The sequence below is a fragment of the Convolutriloba macropyga genome, chromosome 7 (genome assembly GCF_964194025.1).
Source record: "Convolutriloba macropyga chromosome 7, txConMacr16.3, whole genome shotgun sequence".
In the NCBI taxonomy this organism is placed as follows: Eukaryota; Metazoa; Xenacoelomorpha; order Acoela; family Convolutidae; genus Convolutriloba; species Convolutriloba macropyga.
This window is the reverse complement of record NC_134474.1, coordinates 66,823,138-66,840,750: the sequence shown is the minus strand read 5'-3', so window position 1 is coordinate 66,840,750 and position 17,613 is coordinate 66,823,138. Positions and strand designations below refer to the sequence as shown.

The window sequence follows — 17,613 nt, the reverse complement described above, 5'->3', positions numbered from 1 at the left end:
TCTCTCCAAAACTCAACTTAAGGTGTAAAATGAACCCAAAATTTTCTTCAGTTCTCGTTTTTCCTGTTATCTATCGCATATGACTGGTCATATTTTGATTTATGTTTAGATAATATGCTATTTACAAAAAGTGTTGTCCTTGAGAGCCTGACTGGTTGGTTAGGATGACAGTTCAATTCAATTTTCGTGTTGGGCAACTGTCGCGAATGAGGTTTATTAATTCTTCGAATCGAAAAGACCATTTCAAAATTGTTTGAGGTCAGAGGAGATTATTGCTTACATCATTATTCAAATACCAAAAGATAAGAGGACTAACGTAGCGTAGTCTTACACTAGCGAAAGTTTTTTCTGATGATTTTTTCTCTCCAAAACTTAACTTAAGGGGTAAAATGAACCCAAAATTTTCTTCAGTTTTCCTTCTTAAGTGTTATCTTTCGCATATGACTGATCGTATATTGACGTATGGTTACAAAACACGCTATTTACAAAAATTGTTGTCTATGAGAGCCTCACTGGTTTGTTAGGATGGCAGTTCAATTCAAATTTCGTGTTGGACAACTGTCGCGAATGATATTTATCATTTCTTCGAATCGAAAAGACCATTTCAAAATTCTTTGAGGTCATAGGAGACTGTTGATTACATCCTGTCTCAAATAACAAAAGATGGGAGGACTGTTGTAGCGTGGTTTCACACCAGCGAAAGGTTTTTTCGGATAATTTTTTCTCTACAAAACTCATTTAAGTGGTAAAATGAACCCAAAATTTTCTTCAGTTCTCGTTTTTCCTGTTATCTATCGCATATGACTGGTCACATTTTGACGTATGTTTCGATAACATGCTATTTACAAAAAGTATTGTCCTTGAGATCCTCACTGGTTGGTTAGGATGACAGTTCAATTCAAATTTGGTGTTGGACAACGGCAACTGTCGCGAATGAGATTTATCAATTCTTCGAATCGAAAGACCATTTCAAAAATGTTTGAGGTCAGAGGAGATCATTGCTTACATCCTGATTCAAATACCAAAAGATAGGAGGACTGAAGTAGCGTGGTTTTAAACTGGCGAAAGCTTTTTTCTGACAAATTTTCCTCTCCAAAACTCAACTTAAGTGGTAAAATGAACCCAAAATTTTCTTGAGTTTTCGTTTTTGAGTGTTATCTTTCGCATATGACTGATCGTATATTGACGTATGGTTACAAAACACGCTATTTACGAAAAGTTATGTCTATGAGAGCCTCATTGGTTTGTTAGGATGGCAGTTCAATTCATATTTTGTGTTGGACAACTGTCGCGAACGAGATTTATCATTTCTTCGAATCGAAAAGACCATTTCAAAATTGATTGAGGTCATAGGAGACTGTTGATTACAAATTTTGTTGGTTACAAATAACAAAAGATGGGAGGACTGTTGTAGCTTGGTTTTACACTAGCAAAAGGTTTTCTCTGGGTCCCTCCCCCCTTATTGTGTGCTTTACTGTCCCGGCTTCTCTGGGACAGCATTTTTTTCTTTTAGGGTCCCGGCTTCTCTGGGTCCCTCCCCATCCTTTGTGTGCTTCTGCTTTTCTGTCCTGGCTTCTCTGGGACAGCCTTTGTTTCGTTAGGGACCCGGATTCTTTGGGTCCCTCCCCCCTTATTGTGCGCTTAACTGTACCGGCTTCTCTGGGTCAGCATTTTGTTCTATTAGGGTCCCGGCTTCTCTGGGTCCCTCCCCAACCCTTGTGTGCTTCAGTGTCCCGGCTTCTCTGGGACAGTTTTTCGCGGGTCCTGGCTTATCTGGGTCCCTTCCCCTCTTTTCTCGAGATGCATGGTTTGGGTGATTTTGATGCACCGCTTGACAGCGTGGCCTTGATATCACTCATTGAATGCATCTCAAGAGCACTTGCTGCTGCTGCCTGCCGGCTCCTTTGGGAGCTTCTGTTCTGTTAGGATCCCGGCTTCTCTGGGTCCCTCCCCATCCTTTGTGTGCTTCTGCTTTTCTGTCCTGGCTTTTCTGGGACAGCCTTTGTTTTGTTAGGGACCTGGCTTTTCTGGGTCCCTCCCCCCTTATTGTGTGCTTTACTGTCTCGGCTTCTCTGGGACAGCATTTTGTTCTCTTAGGGTCCCGGCTTCTCTGGGTCCCTCCCCAACCCTTGTGTGCTTCTGCTTTTCTGTCCTGGCTTCTCTGGGACAGCCTTTGTTTTGTTAGGGACCCGGCTTTTCTGGGTCCCTCCCCCCTTATTATGTGCTTTACTGTCCCGGCTTCTCTGGGACAGCATTTTGTTCTGTTTGGGTCCCGGCTTCTCTGGGTCCCTCCCCATCCTTTGTGTGCTTCTGCTTTTCTGTCCTGGCTTCTCTGGGACAGCCTTTGTTTTGTTAGGGACCCGGCTTTTCTGGGTCCCTCCACCCTTATTGTGTGCTTTACTGTCCCGGCTTCTCTGGGACAGCATTTTGTTCTGTTTGGGTCCCGTGTTCTGTGGGTCCCTCCCCAACCCTTGTGTGCTTCTGCTTTTCTGTCCTGGCTTCTCTGGGACAGCTTTTGTTTTGTTAGGTTCCCGGCTTCTCTGGGTCCCTCCCCTTATCGTGTTCTTTTATGTTTTACTGTCCCGGCTTCTCTGGGACAGTTTTTCGCGGGTCCTGGCTTATCTGGGTCCCTTCCCCTCTTTTCTCGAGATGCATTATTTGGGTGATTTTGATGCACCTCTTGACAGCGTGGCCTTGATATCACTCATTGAATGCATCTCAAGAGCACTTGCTGCTGCTGCCTCCCGGCTCCTTTGGGAGCTTCTGTTCTGTTAGGATCCCGGCTTCTCTGGGTCCCTCCCCATCCTTTGTGTGCTTCTGCTTTTCTGTCCTGGCTTCTCTGGGACAGCCTTTGTTTTATTAGGGCCCGGCTTCCCTGGGTCCCTCCCCTTATAGTGTGCTTTACTGTCCCGGCTTCTCTGGGACAGCATTTTGTTCTATTAGGGTCCCGGCTTCTCTGGGTCCCTCCCCAACCCTTGTGTGCTTCTGCTTTTCTGTCCTGGCTTCTCTGGGACAGCTTTTGTTTTGTTAGGATCCCGGCTTCTCTGGGTCCGTCCCCTTATTGTGTTCTTTTGTGCTTCAATGTCCCGGCTTCTCTGGGACAGTTTTTCGCGGGTCCTGGCTTATCTGGGTCTCTTCACCTCTTTTCTCGAGATGCATGGTTTGGGTGATTTTGATCCACCGCTTGACAGCGTGGCCTTGATATCACTCATTGAATGCATCTCAAGAGCACTTGCTGCTGCTGCCTCACGGCTCCTTTGGGAGCTTCTGTTCTGTTAGGATCCCAGCTTATCTGGGTCCCTCCCAATCCTTTGTTTGCTTCTGCTTTTCTGTCCTGGCTTCTCTGGGGCAGCCTTTGTTTTGTTAGGGACCCGGCTTCCCTGGGTCCCTCCCCCATATAGTGTGCTTTATTGTCCCGGCTTCTCTGGGACAGCATTTTGTTCTCTTAGGGTCCCGGCTTCTCTGGGTCCCTCCCCAACCCTTGTGTGTGCTTCTGCTTTTCTGTCCTGGCTTCTCTGGGACAGCCTTTGTTTTGTTAGGGACCCGGCTTCTCTGGGTCCCTCCCCCCTTATTGTGTGCTTTACTGTCCCGGCTTCTCTGGGACAGCATTTTGTTCTGTTAGGGTCCCGACTTCTCTGAGTCCCTCCCCAACCCTTGTGTGCTTCTGCTTTTCTGTCCTGGCTTCTCTGGGACAGCTTTTGTTTTTGTTAGTGTCCCGGCTTCTCTGTGTCCCTCCCCTTATTGTGTTCTTTTGTGCTTCAGTGTCCCGGCTTCTCTGGGACAGTTTTTCGCGGGTCCTGGCGTATCTGGGTTCCTTCCGCTTTTTTCTCGAGATGCATGGTTTGGGTGATTTTGATGCACCACTTGACAGCTTGGCTTTGATATCACTCATTGAATGCATCTCAAGAGCACTTGCTGCTGCTGCCCCCCGCTCCTTTGGGAGCTTCTGTTCTGTTAGGATCCCGGCTTATCTGGGTCCCTCCCCATCCTTTGTGTGCTTCTGCTTTTCTGTCCTGGCTTCTCTGGGACAGCCTTTGTTTTATTAGGGACCCGGCTTCCCTGGGTCCCTCCCCTTATAGTGTGCTTTACTGTCCCGGCTTCTCTGGGACAGCATTTTGTTCTATTAGGGTCCCGGCTTCTCTGGGTCCCTCCCCAACCCTTGTGTGCTTCTGCTTTTCTGTCCTATTTTCTCTGAGACAGCTTTTGTTTTGTTAGGGTCCCGGCTTCTCTGGGTCCGTCCCCTTATTGTGTTCTTTTGTGCTTCAATGTCCCGGCTTCTCTGGGACAGTTTTTCGCGGGTCCTGGCTTATCTGGGTCTCTTCACCTCTTTTCTCGAGATGCATGGTTTGGGTGATTTTGATCCACTGCTTGACAGCGTGGCCTTGATATCACTCATTGAATGCATCTCAAGAGCACTTGCTGCTGCTGCCTCCCGGCTCCTTTGGGAGCTTCTGTTCTGTTAGGATCCCGGCTTATCTGGGTCCCTCCCAATCCTTTGTTTGCTTCTGCTTTTCTGTCCTGGCTTCTCTGGGGCAGCCTTTGTTTTGTTAGGGACCCGGCTTCCCTGGGTCCCTCCCCCATATAGTGTGCTTTACTGTCCCGGCTTCTCTGGGACAGCATTTTGTTCTCTTAGGGTCCCGGCTTCTCTGGGTCCCTCCCCAACCCTTGTGTGCTTCTGCTTTTCTGTCCTGGCTTCTCTGGGACAGCCTTTGTTTTGTTAGGGACCCGGCTTCTCTGGGTCCCTCCCCCCTTATTGTGTGCTTTACTGTCCCGGTTTCTCTGGGACAGCATTTTGTTCTGTTAGGGTCCCGACTTCTCTGAGTCCCTCCCCAACCCTTGTGTGCTTCTGCTTTTCTGTCCTGGCTTCTCTGGGACAGCTTTTGTTTTTGTTAGTGTCCCGGCTTCTCTGTGTCCCTCCCCTTATTGTGTTCTTTTGTGCTTCAGTGTCCCGGCTTCTCTGGGACAGTTTTTCGCGTGTCCTGGCGTATCTGGGTTCCTTCCGCTTTTTTCTCGAGATGCATGGTTTGGGTGATTTTGATGCACCGCTTGACAGCTTGGCTTTGATATCACTCATTGAATGCATCTCAAGAGCACTTGCTGCTGCTGCCCCCGGCTCCTTTGGGAGCTTCTGTTCTGTTAGGATCCCGGCTTATCTGGTTCCCTCCCCATCCCTTGTGTGCTTCTGCTTTTCTGTCCTGGCTTCTCTGTGACAGCTTTTGTTTTTTAGGGTCTCGGCTTCTCTGGGTCCCTCCCCTTATTGTGTTCTTTTGTGCTTCAGTGTCCCGGCTTCTCTGAGACAGCTTTTTGGGGGTCCTGGCTAACTCTAGTACTGATTTTCCCTACAAACAATCCCACTGTTTTCTCATTTTTCTCACTGGGAAACCCATTATCTCCACTTTTTCTGACAAGAATCCTAAGGAGTCTCGAATTTTTCTAGCAAGATTCTTTTTGTGCCCCTTTTTCTTGCTGGGAATCCGAGGTTTCTCGAAATTCCTAGTGGGAAAAGTGAGAACTTGCATATACTTACCACCACCTACAATTCTTGGTAGGTTTCCCAATAGGATTCCTGATAGGATTTCTTCTGATCTTGGCAAGTCCCAAATAGGAACTTGGCAAGAAAAATGAGAATCGTAGCACCGGGTTAGCATCAAATTTTTGTAAGATATGTTGTAAATAACTGTGTTTGAGAGAATAAACCTTTTCATTTAAAAAAGAATTCTAGATTTAAGAACAGATTTGTGTAAAGATTGCGTCACAAATATGAAAAAACAATTAATAGAAAAGTGCAATTGAGCAAAAAATTTGAAAATTATTAATCTCACAAAATTTTTTAAATTTTTTGAAGGGATAATAACACCAGAAAAAGAAAGTGTTTTTTCTGACAAAAAAATTGCGAGAGAAACATTTTCAAGAGAGAAACAATTCTCAGAAAAACATTGATGACGGAAATCAAACGTAATTCTTCAGTTAGCATATTTTTGCTAGTATGATTGCTCTGCCTAACTTCAAACTTTGCTGTACAAATTTAAGACAGTGATTGTGTTTCTGTATTAAAGAAAAGACAGATTCACTTCATTTTAGCACCCATTTTTTCCCGAAACGTTCCGCCATTCATAATTCATATGTTGATGCTGTATATGTTACGCCTCGGTTTCAGTAGATTACCTCAAAGCTCAGAATAGCAGTTCCCAGGATGAAGTCCGCGACCCAAGACAGGTATTGGCCAGACCGACTTGGGTTGCGGACAGGGGGGTCCGGTGCGACCGTCCACAATGGTCTGGAAAAAATTTTGGTCGCGCCTTCCGTCTGGCCAATGGCAAATTTACTCTGTTCGGTCTGGCGAATACCCATATTTCGGTCTGTTCGGTCTGGCCAATACTCATATTTCGGTCTGGCCAATACCCAAATTTCGGTCTGTTCGGTCTGGCCAATACCCATATTTTGGTCTGTTCGGTCTGGCCAATACCCATATTTCTGTCTCTTCGGTCTGGCCAATACCCATATTTCGGTCTGTTTGGTCTGGCCAATACCTACTTTCAAGGCCTAGCGGTCCAGCCAAATAAGAGCCAAATTGTATAAATGGGTGCTGTATTGACTGTTTTTCAAAATAGCAGCCCATAAATGGTAAACGACATCTACTTCTAGATGATTAGAATACTCAATTACCCTTCTTTTGAAATTTGCATTTGTCTTTAAATCGACGGTTTTTTTTCAATAATTTCTTTTTAAAATCTCAAATTCATTTGTCATTCAAAAAAATGAAACGAATAAATTATAAATTTTATTGGATGCTTATACACGTTTAAATGAGTCTAATTAGCAGTTAGAAGTTAGCAGATAGCAGAAGTTAGAAGTTTAGCATCAATCATAGCAATCGGATCAGCAACTGGATCAAAATGAGGCCTAAATGCAATCAGTATTTTCCGGAACAAACTCTAAACTTGAACTTTTGGATTAAGTCAAGACAATTCGGATCTACGTTTGATAAAGTTCCGATTATTGTGATGTATTTCTTTGATCACTTTTAATCATTTTTTTCTATCACAATTGCGCAATGTTTGTTAAATCAAACATGATTCCTTTTGTTTTTGCCTACGAAATATCTGAAGAATTCTTTTGGTTAAACTTTCCGTAATTTTTGTCTGTATTTGTACTAAAATCGTCTTAAGGCGCAATTCACAACTTACCTTCATAACAGGGACATACCACGACAAACGGTAAAGAGGATACTCTTTGAGATTTTCTCTCTTTTTAAAATTTTTTGACGATCGAAGACCTTCTGAAAAAAATTGTTCATTGGTTTAGAGCAAAAACTTGGTACATATTTGTAATTTTTTAAAACAAAAATGTTATATTTTTGGAGAAACCGAAATCAGTTTTGTTGTTTTTGTGGATCTATAATTTTGATTGGATTATTGGGGTAAAAATAAAAACTCAAGTAGCCTCTGTTTACATTATACAGGTTAAAAAATTTTTTATGACTATGAATGCTACTAGGAATCATGTTGTTCTAGTATGATCATCAGGAACTTTGTATGATAGTCAAACCAGGCGGTTTGCGAGAACCATTAATAACATAATTTGAAGTGTGAATACCCAGGTTTTGGTCCAGACCCAAAATGAGCTATGATCAGACCCAATCGAGCGCACACCCCTGTGTTCCCAGACCATAATTACAGGGTCTGGAAAGCGGTTCGAGCGCACAATAGTCTGGACCATGGTCTGATTTTGGTCTGATCAGAGGTCAATGCCGTCTGGACGGTCTGATTATAGTCTTTATAGTCTGGACCATGGTCTGGGTTCGGTCTGATCAGAGGTCAATTCGGTCTGGAAGGTCTGATTTCGAGTGCATTATTTTTTCAATTTTTTTGTTTTTTTATTGAGGGATGTTGCCTCTGCCAAGAGGCAACAATAAAGCAGCGTTCCGATCAGAGGCTTGACTAAAGTCCGATGACTCTGATCAGAAACAAGGAGTCCAGCTGATAGCAAATGCTGGTCCCCTCAAGAGGAAATTTTGATTAACTAAAGACCACGACCTTTCTTGTGGAAAACTGTCTAAGTTCATCTTTTGAGTCAGAAAAATGTACTAGGGGCTATGGTAAATAAACTTTTTTCTCAACAGTTAGGCTTCGTTTTCATTAGCAATATTTTCAGAATCGGCTTTTCCTTAGATGATTTTAATACTGCAAACACCAGTTTTTATGAAATGAATATATTATAGCAAAATTAAGAGACTTGTTCATAATTAAAATCTTTCTCTGATCAGACTACTTTGAGCGCACTTGAGTCTGATCATAGTCTGATTAAGGTCTGGGCAATGGTCTGAAATTGAGCCTGGACCATGGTCTGAAGATGGTCTGATCATAGTCTGTTTATAGTCTGGACAATGGTCTGAATTTGGGTCTGATCATAAGTGCACTATCGTCTGGACAGTGGTCTGGGTTCTGTCTGATCAGAGGACATTTTGGTCTGGAAAGTCTGACCAGAGATCATTTTGATCTGGAAGGTCTGATCAGAAGTAACTTTGGTCTGGAAAGTCTGATCAGAGGTCATTTCAGTCTGCATAGTCTGATCATAGCTCAATTTGGGTCTGGACCTAAACCTGGGTACCGGTAACAATCTTAAAGGGGACAAATTATGTATATGGTGTTATAAGAAATGACAAACTTGTTTTTCTTGTTGTAAGAAAAAGAATTCATGATAAATTGAGAATATATGACAAAAAATCCTTAAGTGGCCATGAAATTTCCCAAAAGCATTGTTTTTTTATCAATTTAAGATCGCGCCTGCATGATGAAAACAACCCAATTCAAACAATCTTGAGCACAAATTGAACGAAAATTGAAAGCAAAAAAGTTGAAAACTATAAGTGTAGAACATTGAGAAATGAAATAATGAGGGCAGTTTAGCGAACCAAGGAATTGAACAAGCAGGCAATTGCGCCTCACAATTGTTTTTCAACACAATAAAAACAGAATTGAAAATGATTGTGTGGTCTTGCATGGGGGCATAGATGTATAAGGTCTTTCAGTATGGTTTCTAAAACACCGCACAAGAAGTATTTTTTCTTTAAATATTTATTTTTTTACGTGCAGCGCAATAAACATGTGAAATTAATAAATGTTTTGAGACTAACTATTTTTATGTATGGTCTTACTAATAGAGCGAAATAAACATACACTCTATATATGTCTTACGGATGGCTTTTAGGAGAAAATTTATGGTGGTTAATCCGGCAAGGCCTTACGGACTTCTCAAGGAAACATATGTGTATGAGGCAAGATGATAAAAAATTTTAACAAAGTTTTCACATCACTTTTTAACTTAAACTGGTGGTAGTGAATTTTTTCATCGTCTAATGTTCAATTTGAATACCATTTTTGACTTCTAGATGTCATGATCAGTGCAAACTGTAGTCACCATAGTTTCATTACACAGCCTTACCTAGGGACGAAAATTTGAGCAAGTAAAGTTGGCCTGTTTTTGCAATAAGTTTTGTCTCATTGTTACTCTGCACACACAGTGCTATGTGAAAGTTCTTTTGAAAGCTGTTGAAAGTTGAATTAATTGGAGCACCTGAAAGGTCCCATCGTTTAAAAAAAATCGTTTTTAGGAGACAAAATAAATGATTTGAAATCCGTGAAACTCATTTCCTAATTAATTTCAAAAAATGGCCGTTTTCATTTGATCACGAACATTGAATGTTTTTTCATGTAATTTGTAGTTACTCATTCTAATAACTGACATCAGAAAATTATAGTAGCTTACACACATCTTATTATCAGTACGCATCAAAATGAACGATTTTATTGAAATCATTTTAAATTAGCGCATTATATTCAACTTATTTAATTTTCACGACCCACGTTTTGAGATTACACTTGCAAGCGCGCATTGACAACAGTGACAGTAAAAAAAATTACTTCAAATTGAATTCGAAATAATAAATATTTGTCTTTGCTTTCTATGATATCTTTTTTTGAGCATGCCTATAAAAAGAGACTTTATTTCGTTGCTATTATTTAGGCCCATTGTCACTCAGAAAAATTTCTGAAGTATTAAGTGCTGATAATTGTGAAAATTGTTTATTTTATCTCTGAACAATTGGATACAAAAATTTAAGCATTTTTTGACACTATTTGTTTAGGGTTAACAGATCCATTTTTCTAGTTTTCTACGCTGGATTATACTGGAGTTAAGTTATAAAAAGTGGAGTTAAGTTAGAAAATGTGGTGATTTATTGTCCCTGTTAATGACAAAAATCCACAAAAAAAAACACTGACGTTACACAAGTATACATTTTCTAATGTGATGATGATAATTGGAGAAATTGGAGAATCAAAACTGATTCCTCAAATATTTTCCTTGGGTGTTGACTAAAATATAAACTGAAATTTGGTTAAATCGCTTTCGATGATTAAAGCTTACAGGAGCGTTGACGAGAGGGAGAAACTGCAGTAATAGAGGACAGGACAACGTTTAATTAAAATTTGTATATAAATATTTTGTCAATTTTTGTTGCAATCTGTACGTGGAGGTTAACTTCCCAGTCAAATGTTTTTGTTTCAATACAATGTTTATTTTTTTAACAAAAACATTTCGATCTTTAAAATAAACCACTAATTGTCCTAACTTATATCATTTTTGAACAGAGAAACTTCCGTTGATTGATGAATTTTATTCTACCTAAAATTTACAATGTCTCAACTATTTTGTATCTATTATGCCGTTTCTGATGAATATTTTACTGTCCAAACAGGCTTCAGTAATGATGCAATCAAGTTAATTCAAATTTAAAACCAGCGTAGACGATTCATGCAAGGTTTTTCAAATGAAATTAAAAATTTGAATTCTTAAATTAATCGTGGTTATGATATAGTCATCTTTTTCTCCGTTTTGTCATTTGAAAAATACGCGGTGCTTCTCTGTGGAATTGGTTTCAAAATTATTCAGCCATAAAAGACCAAGTGAACCACCAAGTGGCAGGTATTTGATTAAGGTCTCCAATTTTTACTGAAAAGTTTTTGTTTTTCAATGAGTATCTTGGATAAACAATCTTCCCAATAAGAAGTTTTTCTGAGCAGAATAAAATATGAAAATGTAATTATTTCCAAAAAATTCGAAGCGATCTTAAACGTTCGATTGATTTTGTTTTTTTTGTATCCGAAATTTCATAAAAAATATATTTCTGTCGGCGTCTAGTTGAATTTCATGGCATGCTCTCAAATCTGTTTTTTAAGTTATTTTGGAACTTGCCAGATCTTTTCATCATTTTTTCTCTGTAACTGATTAACGATTGAAACTGTAGTATTACAGAGCTGCTCTAAACGAACCAACGGATAACTAATCCCGCAAAACAAATCGATCGCACACATTTAATCGTTAATTACCACTACTCTTAGCGCCCGCCAAACAAATTAACGCGCGCTTAGGCTAACAATATGAGCATTTGAGCCTTTGCTGTTCTAATTTAAAAACGAGGCTCAGTTAAATATTACTACAATTAAATATGAGTAGGCGCCGCTAACACTGCTCAATTTCCCTGCTCTTTGACTGACGTTTGCAACTTAAGGGAACTACTAAAAGCAATGCGGCTGCATCTGAGGAGAAGCAATAATTTCCCCACAAACTTCAAGGATACAAGAACAGAAAGTGAAGAATTAAGGCGCCTACGCAAGGATGAAACAGGCTCCCACTTTATTAATATTGTTTAAAGGAAAAAGCAATAATAATTTCATGAGATGAGCAGAGTTATTTCTCTCGATTTCTAGAGCAGTAGGAAAATTAAGAAACCATTTTGCTATGAATGTGAACGTGGTTTTCCGCCCCCTATCGGCCCAATGCTTCGCCGATATTAATGAGAAAAAGAAGCAGGATGAGATTAATAGTGTTCTGAGCTAGACCGCAGAAAACGGTCCTTTTTTTCATTTTCAGTAAACTTTAAACAAAATATCTTCGGAAATTTATACTGCTTAAACAGTAAATAACCATCTAATAACTGACAAAATAAACAACTCTTTAACATATTATTTTTTAAAGTTTTTTCGACTAATTTATCAAGAAATCAGCGCGCATCAGGAAATCTGAAAATGATCACCACCCAGCCCATCTCGATAATACTACTACTCAACTGTTAATTAGTAAGCCTGTAATTTTATATTTACTCTCTTATAAATTAAACACTATCACCCCCCCATCTTTAAATTGAGACTTACAGCACAAACAGGTCTTAGGCATATATCTTTGCCTTCGATTTGATATACCTTTCATCAAGTTAGCCCGGCATACATAAAAAATCCTTTATTGTGCGATCTGTAGACGCCCGCTCTAATTTGATAAAAATGTATTTGATGCTTGATTTTCTGTCAACTGGCATTAACTTGAAAAGAAGTAAAATTTTACCCCGTGTAATTTTTAAAATGAATTAAGAGTTGCTCAAGTTTAATTCTACTATTTTTCAACAAATCTCTGTTTGTATTTCCGTGATGCGGAAAACTAGATCAGCATTTAGAATTTTTTTATTCTCAAAATAGTTGAGTGAATCAATTTTTCGCCTACTTTTTGCTTCTTATTTGATACCTGGCTGTTACGAGTCCAAATGCAGAAGCATACAACACCAGAATTTCGGAAAAACATTTTTTTTAAATTTTAATTTTTCAAGTTTTGAAAAAGCAATTTAAATAGAAATGTTCTGATCAAATCTTTTTTTCATAACCCATTTGACCAAGTTGCTTTTAAGTCATTCGCTTGTTTTCAGTGACTATTCTGATGTTACTGTTGAAACGATTTTTCATTCTGCAATTTCCAGCCGACCGGTTTTTCCTTAGCTCTAAATTGTGTCTCAAGCGGCAGCAATTACAAAGATGGGAATATAAACTAAACTGCCAAGACGATAAATATTTCTTTGTGATCATAATTGAATTTTTCTGAAGAAAGGAAGCTGCAATTTAGCTGTAACATTGTGATCAAAAAAAGAAAACAAATAGCTATCAACATACGAATTGAAGAGAAAACTGTGTGAACGTTTTTACAGAGTGGTCTGAGATTGGAAGTAAAAAATAACGATTTTATGGTTTTCTTGGAAATTGTTTGCTGTTGAAAAATTTGATAAAATGTTTCGTCGCTTACTCACAGTCATGATAACCAAGTTAATTGTCAATTCAAAATTCTGCCCGGAATACAGGTGAAAATTATACCTTTGTCATACCCTTGTTATTGTACACAAAAACATTCAATGATAGTAAAATTTTTATCAGGCTATACAACCCATATGGAGTCGTACAATTCATCACAATTTATCTCTGTATTTGAAGATTTTTTTTTCAAACGCATGGTAAATTTGGCGTTATGGCAGCTATTAGTGACTTCCTTGGGGGAATAAAAATACATGTTTGGAGATTTCAATTTACAGCTGATATAATCTCATGACTTTGAAGAAAAAGTTTTTTCAGCTTTGAATCTTTTTTTTTGTATTTTTGTTACTCAATACTAATAAATAAAAGTCAGATACTATTTTGACACTTTTTTGTCATCAAAGGAAGGCCTAATTGACTAAAGCTAGAATTAATGGCTTAAAGGCTTCGATGCTGGTTTTTTGCAAAAAAAGCAATTTTTAAATTTTTGTCTGTGTATGAGTTTCTTTTTAAAACGTATAACATTTTTTGATTAATGACAGTTCAAAATGTCTCAAAGGCTTCCGTTGGAGGGAGCTCAGGAACCTTTTTAATGAAAGGATAGCTGATGTTTTCATGTTTTGGAAAAATATTGTATTTAAAAATTTTAAAAATTTCTTAACTTTGCGTGTTCTGTTCTGTTTGTCTTTCTTCGTTAATTACCTTTTCTCGTTAGTTATAGGATAACATTATTGGCGTCAGAAAAAAACGCAGTTGAACATATCTAAAGATTTCAGCGGATTGACTATGGTTATAACGGGTTTGAATCTTTTTTTCCAAAAATTTTGATATTTGGCTGTACTTGACGTGATTTTTTGCCCTATGACAATTTCCGATACATTAGAGGTCACAGGGGCTTACTTTGAAGAAATAATTGACCTGTTTAATAATTTTTGAATTAACGCTGATCGTTTTAATAACTTCGAAAACAATTCTTTTTTAAAGTACTTGATAACTCTGCTTCTTCCGTTGTTTTGTATCTCTTTGTTGTTAGTCTCATTATTTAAAGGTCAAATATCACGTTGCAGACATGAGAGGAATGCAAAAATTAAAATAACTTGTGATTTAAATGAATTTATTATAATTTCAGTGGCTTGTATTTGTCTATTTGATGCTCTTATTGCAAACATGGGCACATTCTGATCAAAAAAGGTCACAATGGTTTCCTTTAGGCGGACAAACAACCCTAATTGTTTACTTCAATTGATAGCTAATCATTTTCACGAACCTTAAATTAATTGCTTTCAAAAAATACAAAAGCTGTTTTCAACTTTGCTCTTTTCCTGTCTATTAGTCTCATTAATGGTTGGTAACATATTTCTTTATTGCCGTTTATATAACGAGCAAACAAACATTTCTTTTTTAGGGACTAGATTACGGTTTTATCGGCATCGACCCTTGCAAAATTGATTTGAGTTTATGTTTTTTTCTGTACTTGTTGTTTTTTGTAGTCGTATGAATAAATTTTAATAACGACAGTCTCCAAATTCTTATCTTGTATTACAATGTATTTAATCATTTCAATTTATATCTGAGTGTTTTCATTACTTTGGGACCAATTGCTTTGAAAGTTTATAATCTAAAATTTTATGTTAGCCACTTTTGTTGTTTTTTTGTCTACTTGTTCCCGAGTCTCACTAGGGACTGATTCCAAATCTTTCCTGGTGAAAAACAATGAAATGTTTTTTTTTGTTTTGTTTAAGTTCTATCTGCCACTATTTAGCTGTTATCGGGTTTTTCTACAAGTAGATATCGAGTTTTGGATGTTACTAAGGTTTGTTTTTCCTATTTTATTTTGTTGTTCGTCTTGTCTCTTATTCTTTGTAATGGAAAATCTCCTGGGCCCTCTATAGTGACACTTTTTAGTCCATTGAAGATTTAAGTTGGACGCATTTTTTTATTCAAACACCAGTTGTTTTCGATTTTTTAAGAGTTTTCTATCGATTCCTCATTTGGTACACAATTAAAACGAAAACGTGGATGATCGGGGACGGAACAGTATGTGCTAACGCGCATTACCGAGCCTCCTTGTTTGTTCATACATTCTAATAAAAAACAATTGGCCGGGGCGGAAAAAATTATCGAGGGTTATCGGATATTTCAGTGTTTCAGCTCTCAACTGCCTTTGTCAGATTTCAACTGGCTAGGTTAAAGTCTTCAGTAAAATTATAATCATCGATGAGAATTTAAGCCGCCTCTTCAGAAACAACAACTGAATCGCGAACAAAACTATAAACTAAAGGGTCGGATTCTTCAAATCCTGCTCCCTTCCCCTGTCAAACTCCAACGATTATCTTGTCAGATTCTTGCTTATAACAATTAACTTGCAAGATACACTCAAGATCCGGACGCTTATTTTGTAAGATTCTTGCAAGGTAACCGTCTTTAAATTTTGAAGAAAAGAACATTTCTGGCGCTTCTTGCAAGATGATTATCTTGCAACGGTCTTACAAGATGTACGGTTGTTTTGCAAGAGCTTGGAAGATGATGCGTAATCTTGCAAGATTTTGCAAACTAAGCTGTCCGATTTTGACAGGGATCTTAGCTGAATTAATTTGCTTCATTTTCAACATAAACTGAATAAATTGAACCTTTTATTCATTTTGCGTGATAAATAAATTGAAGTTTTACCAGATATTTGAAATCATGTAAATTTTACATAACCATCACCAAAAAGTCGATGAAAGTTTTAGCCGCATCAAGTTTAATTATCCCTTAATATTGTGGTTCTCCGGCTACTTCTCTGATCCAATCAATATAGTCATACACGTCAGTGTAAACACCTGGATTGTGTTTTTTGGCACACCCGGAACCCCACGATACCACCCCGATCAACTCAAAGGCACCCTCGGAGTTCTGCATTGCCAGGGGTCCGCCAGAATCACCCTGGCAAGCGTCGATCATTCCTTCGGCGTATCCAGCACAGACCATATGTTCATTCACAGCCACCGAGTACCAGTCCCTTTGTCTGCAGGTCTCCCGGGGAATCACTGGAACGTGGGCGAAGTTGAGTTTGTTATCATCGCTGGTTCCGTAGGTGTAACCCCAGCCCATGGTGATTGTGTCCTCACCCCCTGTGACCTCTACGGAGGGCATGCAAATAGGCTGGATCCTATCGTGGAAGGGTACGGCTTTGGTCAGTTTTATGACTGCGATGTCATTGGTGTACCAATGCGGGTCGTATCTCGGATGTCTGGTGATGCTCTTGACGTATCTCAGTTCCTGGTCTTTTTCATAATTGTATCCCATTTTCTGGTGGAAGTCAGCGAAGAACAGTTTGAGGTCGTTCACGTTCTGTCCATTCCAGAAACAGTGGGCGGCTGAGATGACAGTGTACTTATCGTAGACTGCGCCTCCACACCAATGCTGCCAGCCAATTTTGATGTTGACCATAAAAGGAAAGGACCCTCGAGTCGGACTGTAGGACCCATTTATGATTCTGCTGCTGTCGTAGAGGGGTGCTTGTCCACACTTAACCGCTCTGGGTATAGGTCTGGATACACTGTCCGATTTCTCGGATGAAGACTCCGACAAGGGTTCTGGGACTCGGGCAAGAGCTGAGAAAGCTAGCAAAGCGAGAAAAGTAATTTTTGCAATCATTTTAAGCTCAAATTTGTCTTTTTTTAGACAATTGTCAAAACTGAAAACTTAAGAACTTTTTCAGCGATGAATTTAAGTCAGAATGATGAAACCAGCTAGAAGGTTGAACCTTTTATACTATCACAATCAATGAAACAACATCTGTACTAAAAATGATTATTGATAAATTGTGTCACTTTAATAGCTGTGTTTGATTAAATAGTTCCTGAAACTGGCAAGCAGGTTGCAAAAAAGTCAATTGACGTAAAATCATTTGTATATTAACCTTGAATCGACACAATTTTATCAATGGCAAGACGTCGGAGAGTAGTAAGACCAAATTCACGCTTTGTCACGGGGGGGGGGACGTCCCCCCCCCCCCCCCCCCGTGACAATCCGTGTACACGCTTTGTAACGGGTGGGGACGTCCCCACCCGTGACGATCCGTGAGGTACATTTTTGAGGTCGAAAAATTTTGTCTCTCAATTTTGCCAGAGGGACAAAAACTTGTAAAAATTTTCTCGATTTGTGCCGGGGACAAAAACTTGTAAAATTTTCTCAAATTTTCGGGGGACAAAAACTTGTAAAATTTTCGTCAATTTTGTGCGGTGAGAAAAACTTGTGAAATTTTTGGCAAATTTGTTTGGTGGGCAAAATATTACGACATTTCCAGCTATTTTGTGCGGGGGATAAAAACTTGTTAAAATTTCAAAGTTTTGTGGAATTAATGAAAAACTTTTAAAAATTTTGCAATTTCAGGGGTCCCATAAAGTTGATTTTTTTCAATTTAAAAATTCTTGAACCTTTTTTTAGTCGAAAAGACTATGTCTTGGGTTTTTGAAAAACATATAGCTGACTTACT

General features: G+C 39.0%; 2 protein-coding genes across 2 annotated transcripts in view; both read right to left on the bottom strand.

The window, feature by feature from the left end:
- LOC142343269 (dnaJ homolog subfamily C member 7-like) overlaps positions 1–17,613 on the bottom strand; it is a 211,861-nt gene that overhangs the window by 171,562 nt on the left and 22,686 nt on the right. The gene's annotated exons all lie outside the window — the stretch shown is intronic.
- Positions 15,754–16,835, bottom strand: LOC142343270 (trypsin-2-like). Its single transcript, XM_075395058.1, has one exon. It carries the CDS (start codon positions 16,770–16,772, stop codon positions 15,888–15,890), a length of 885 nt encoding a protein of 294 aa, XP_075251173.1. The 5' UTR covers positions 16,773–16,835; the 3' UTR covers positions 15,754–15,887.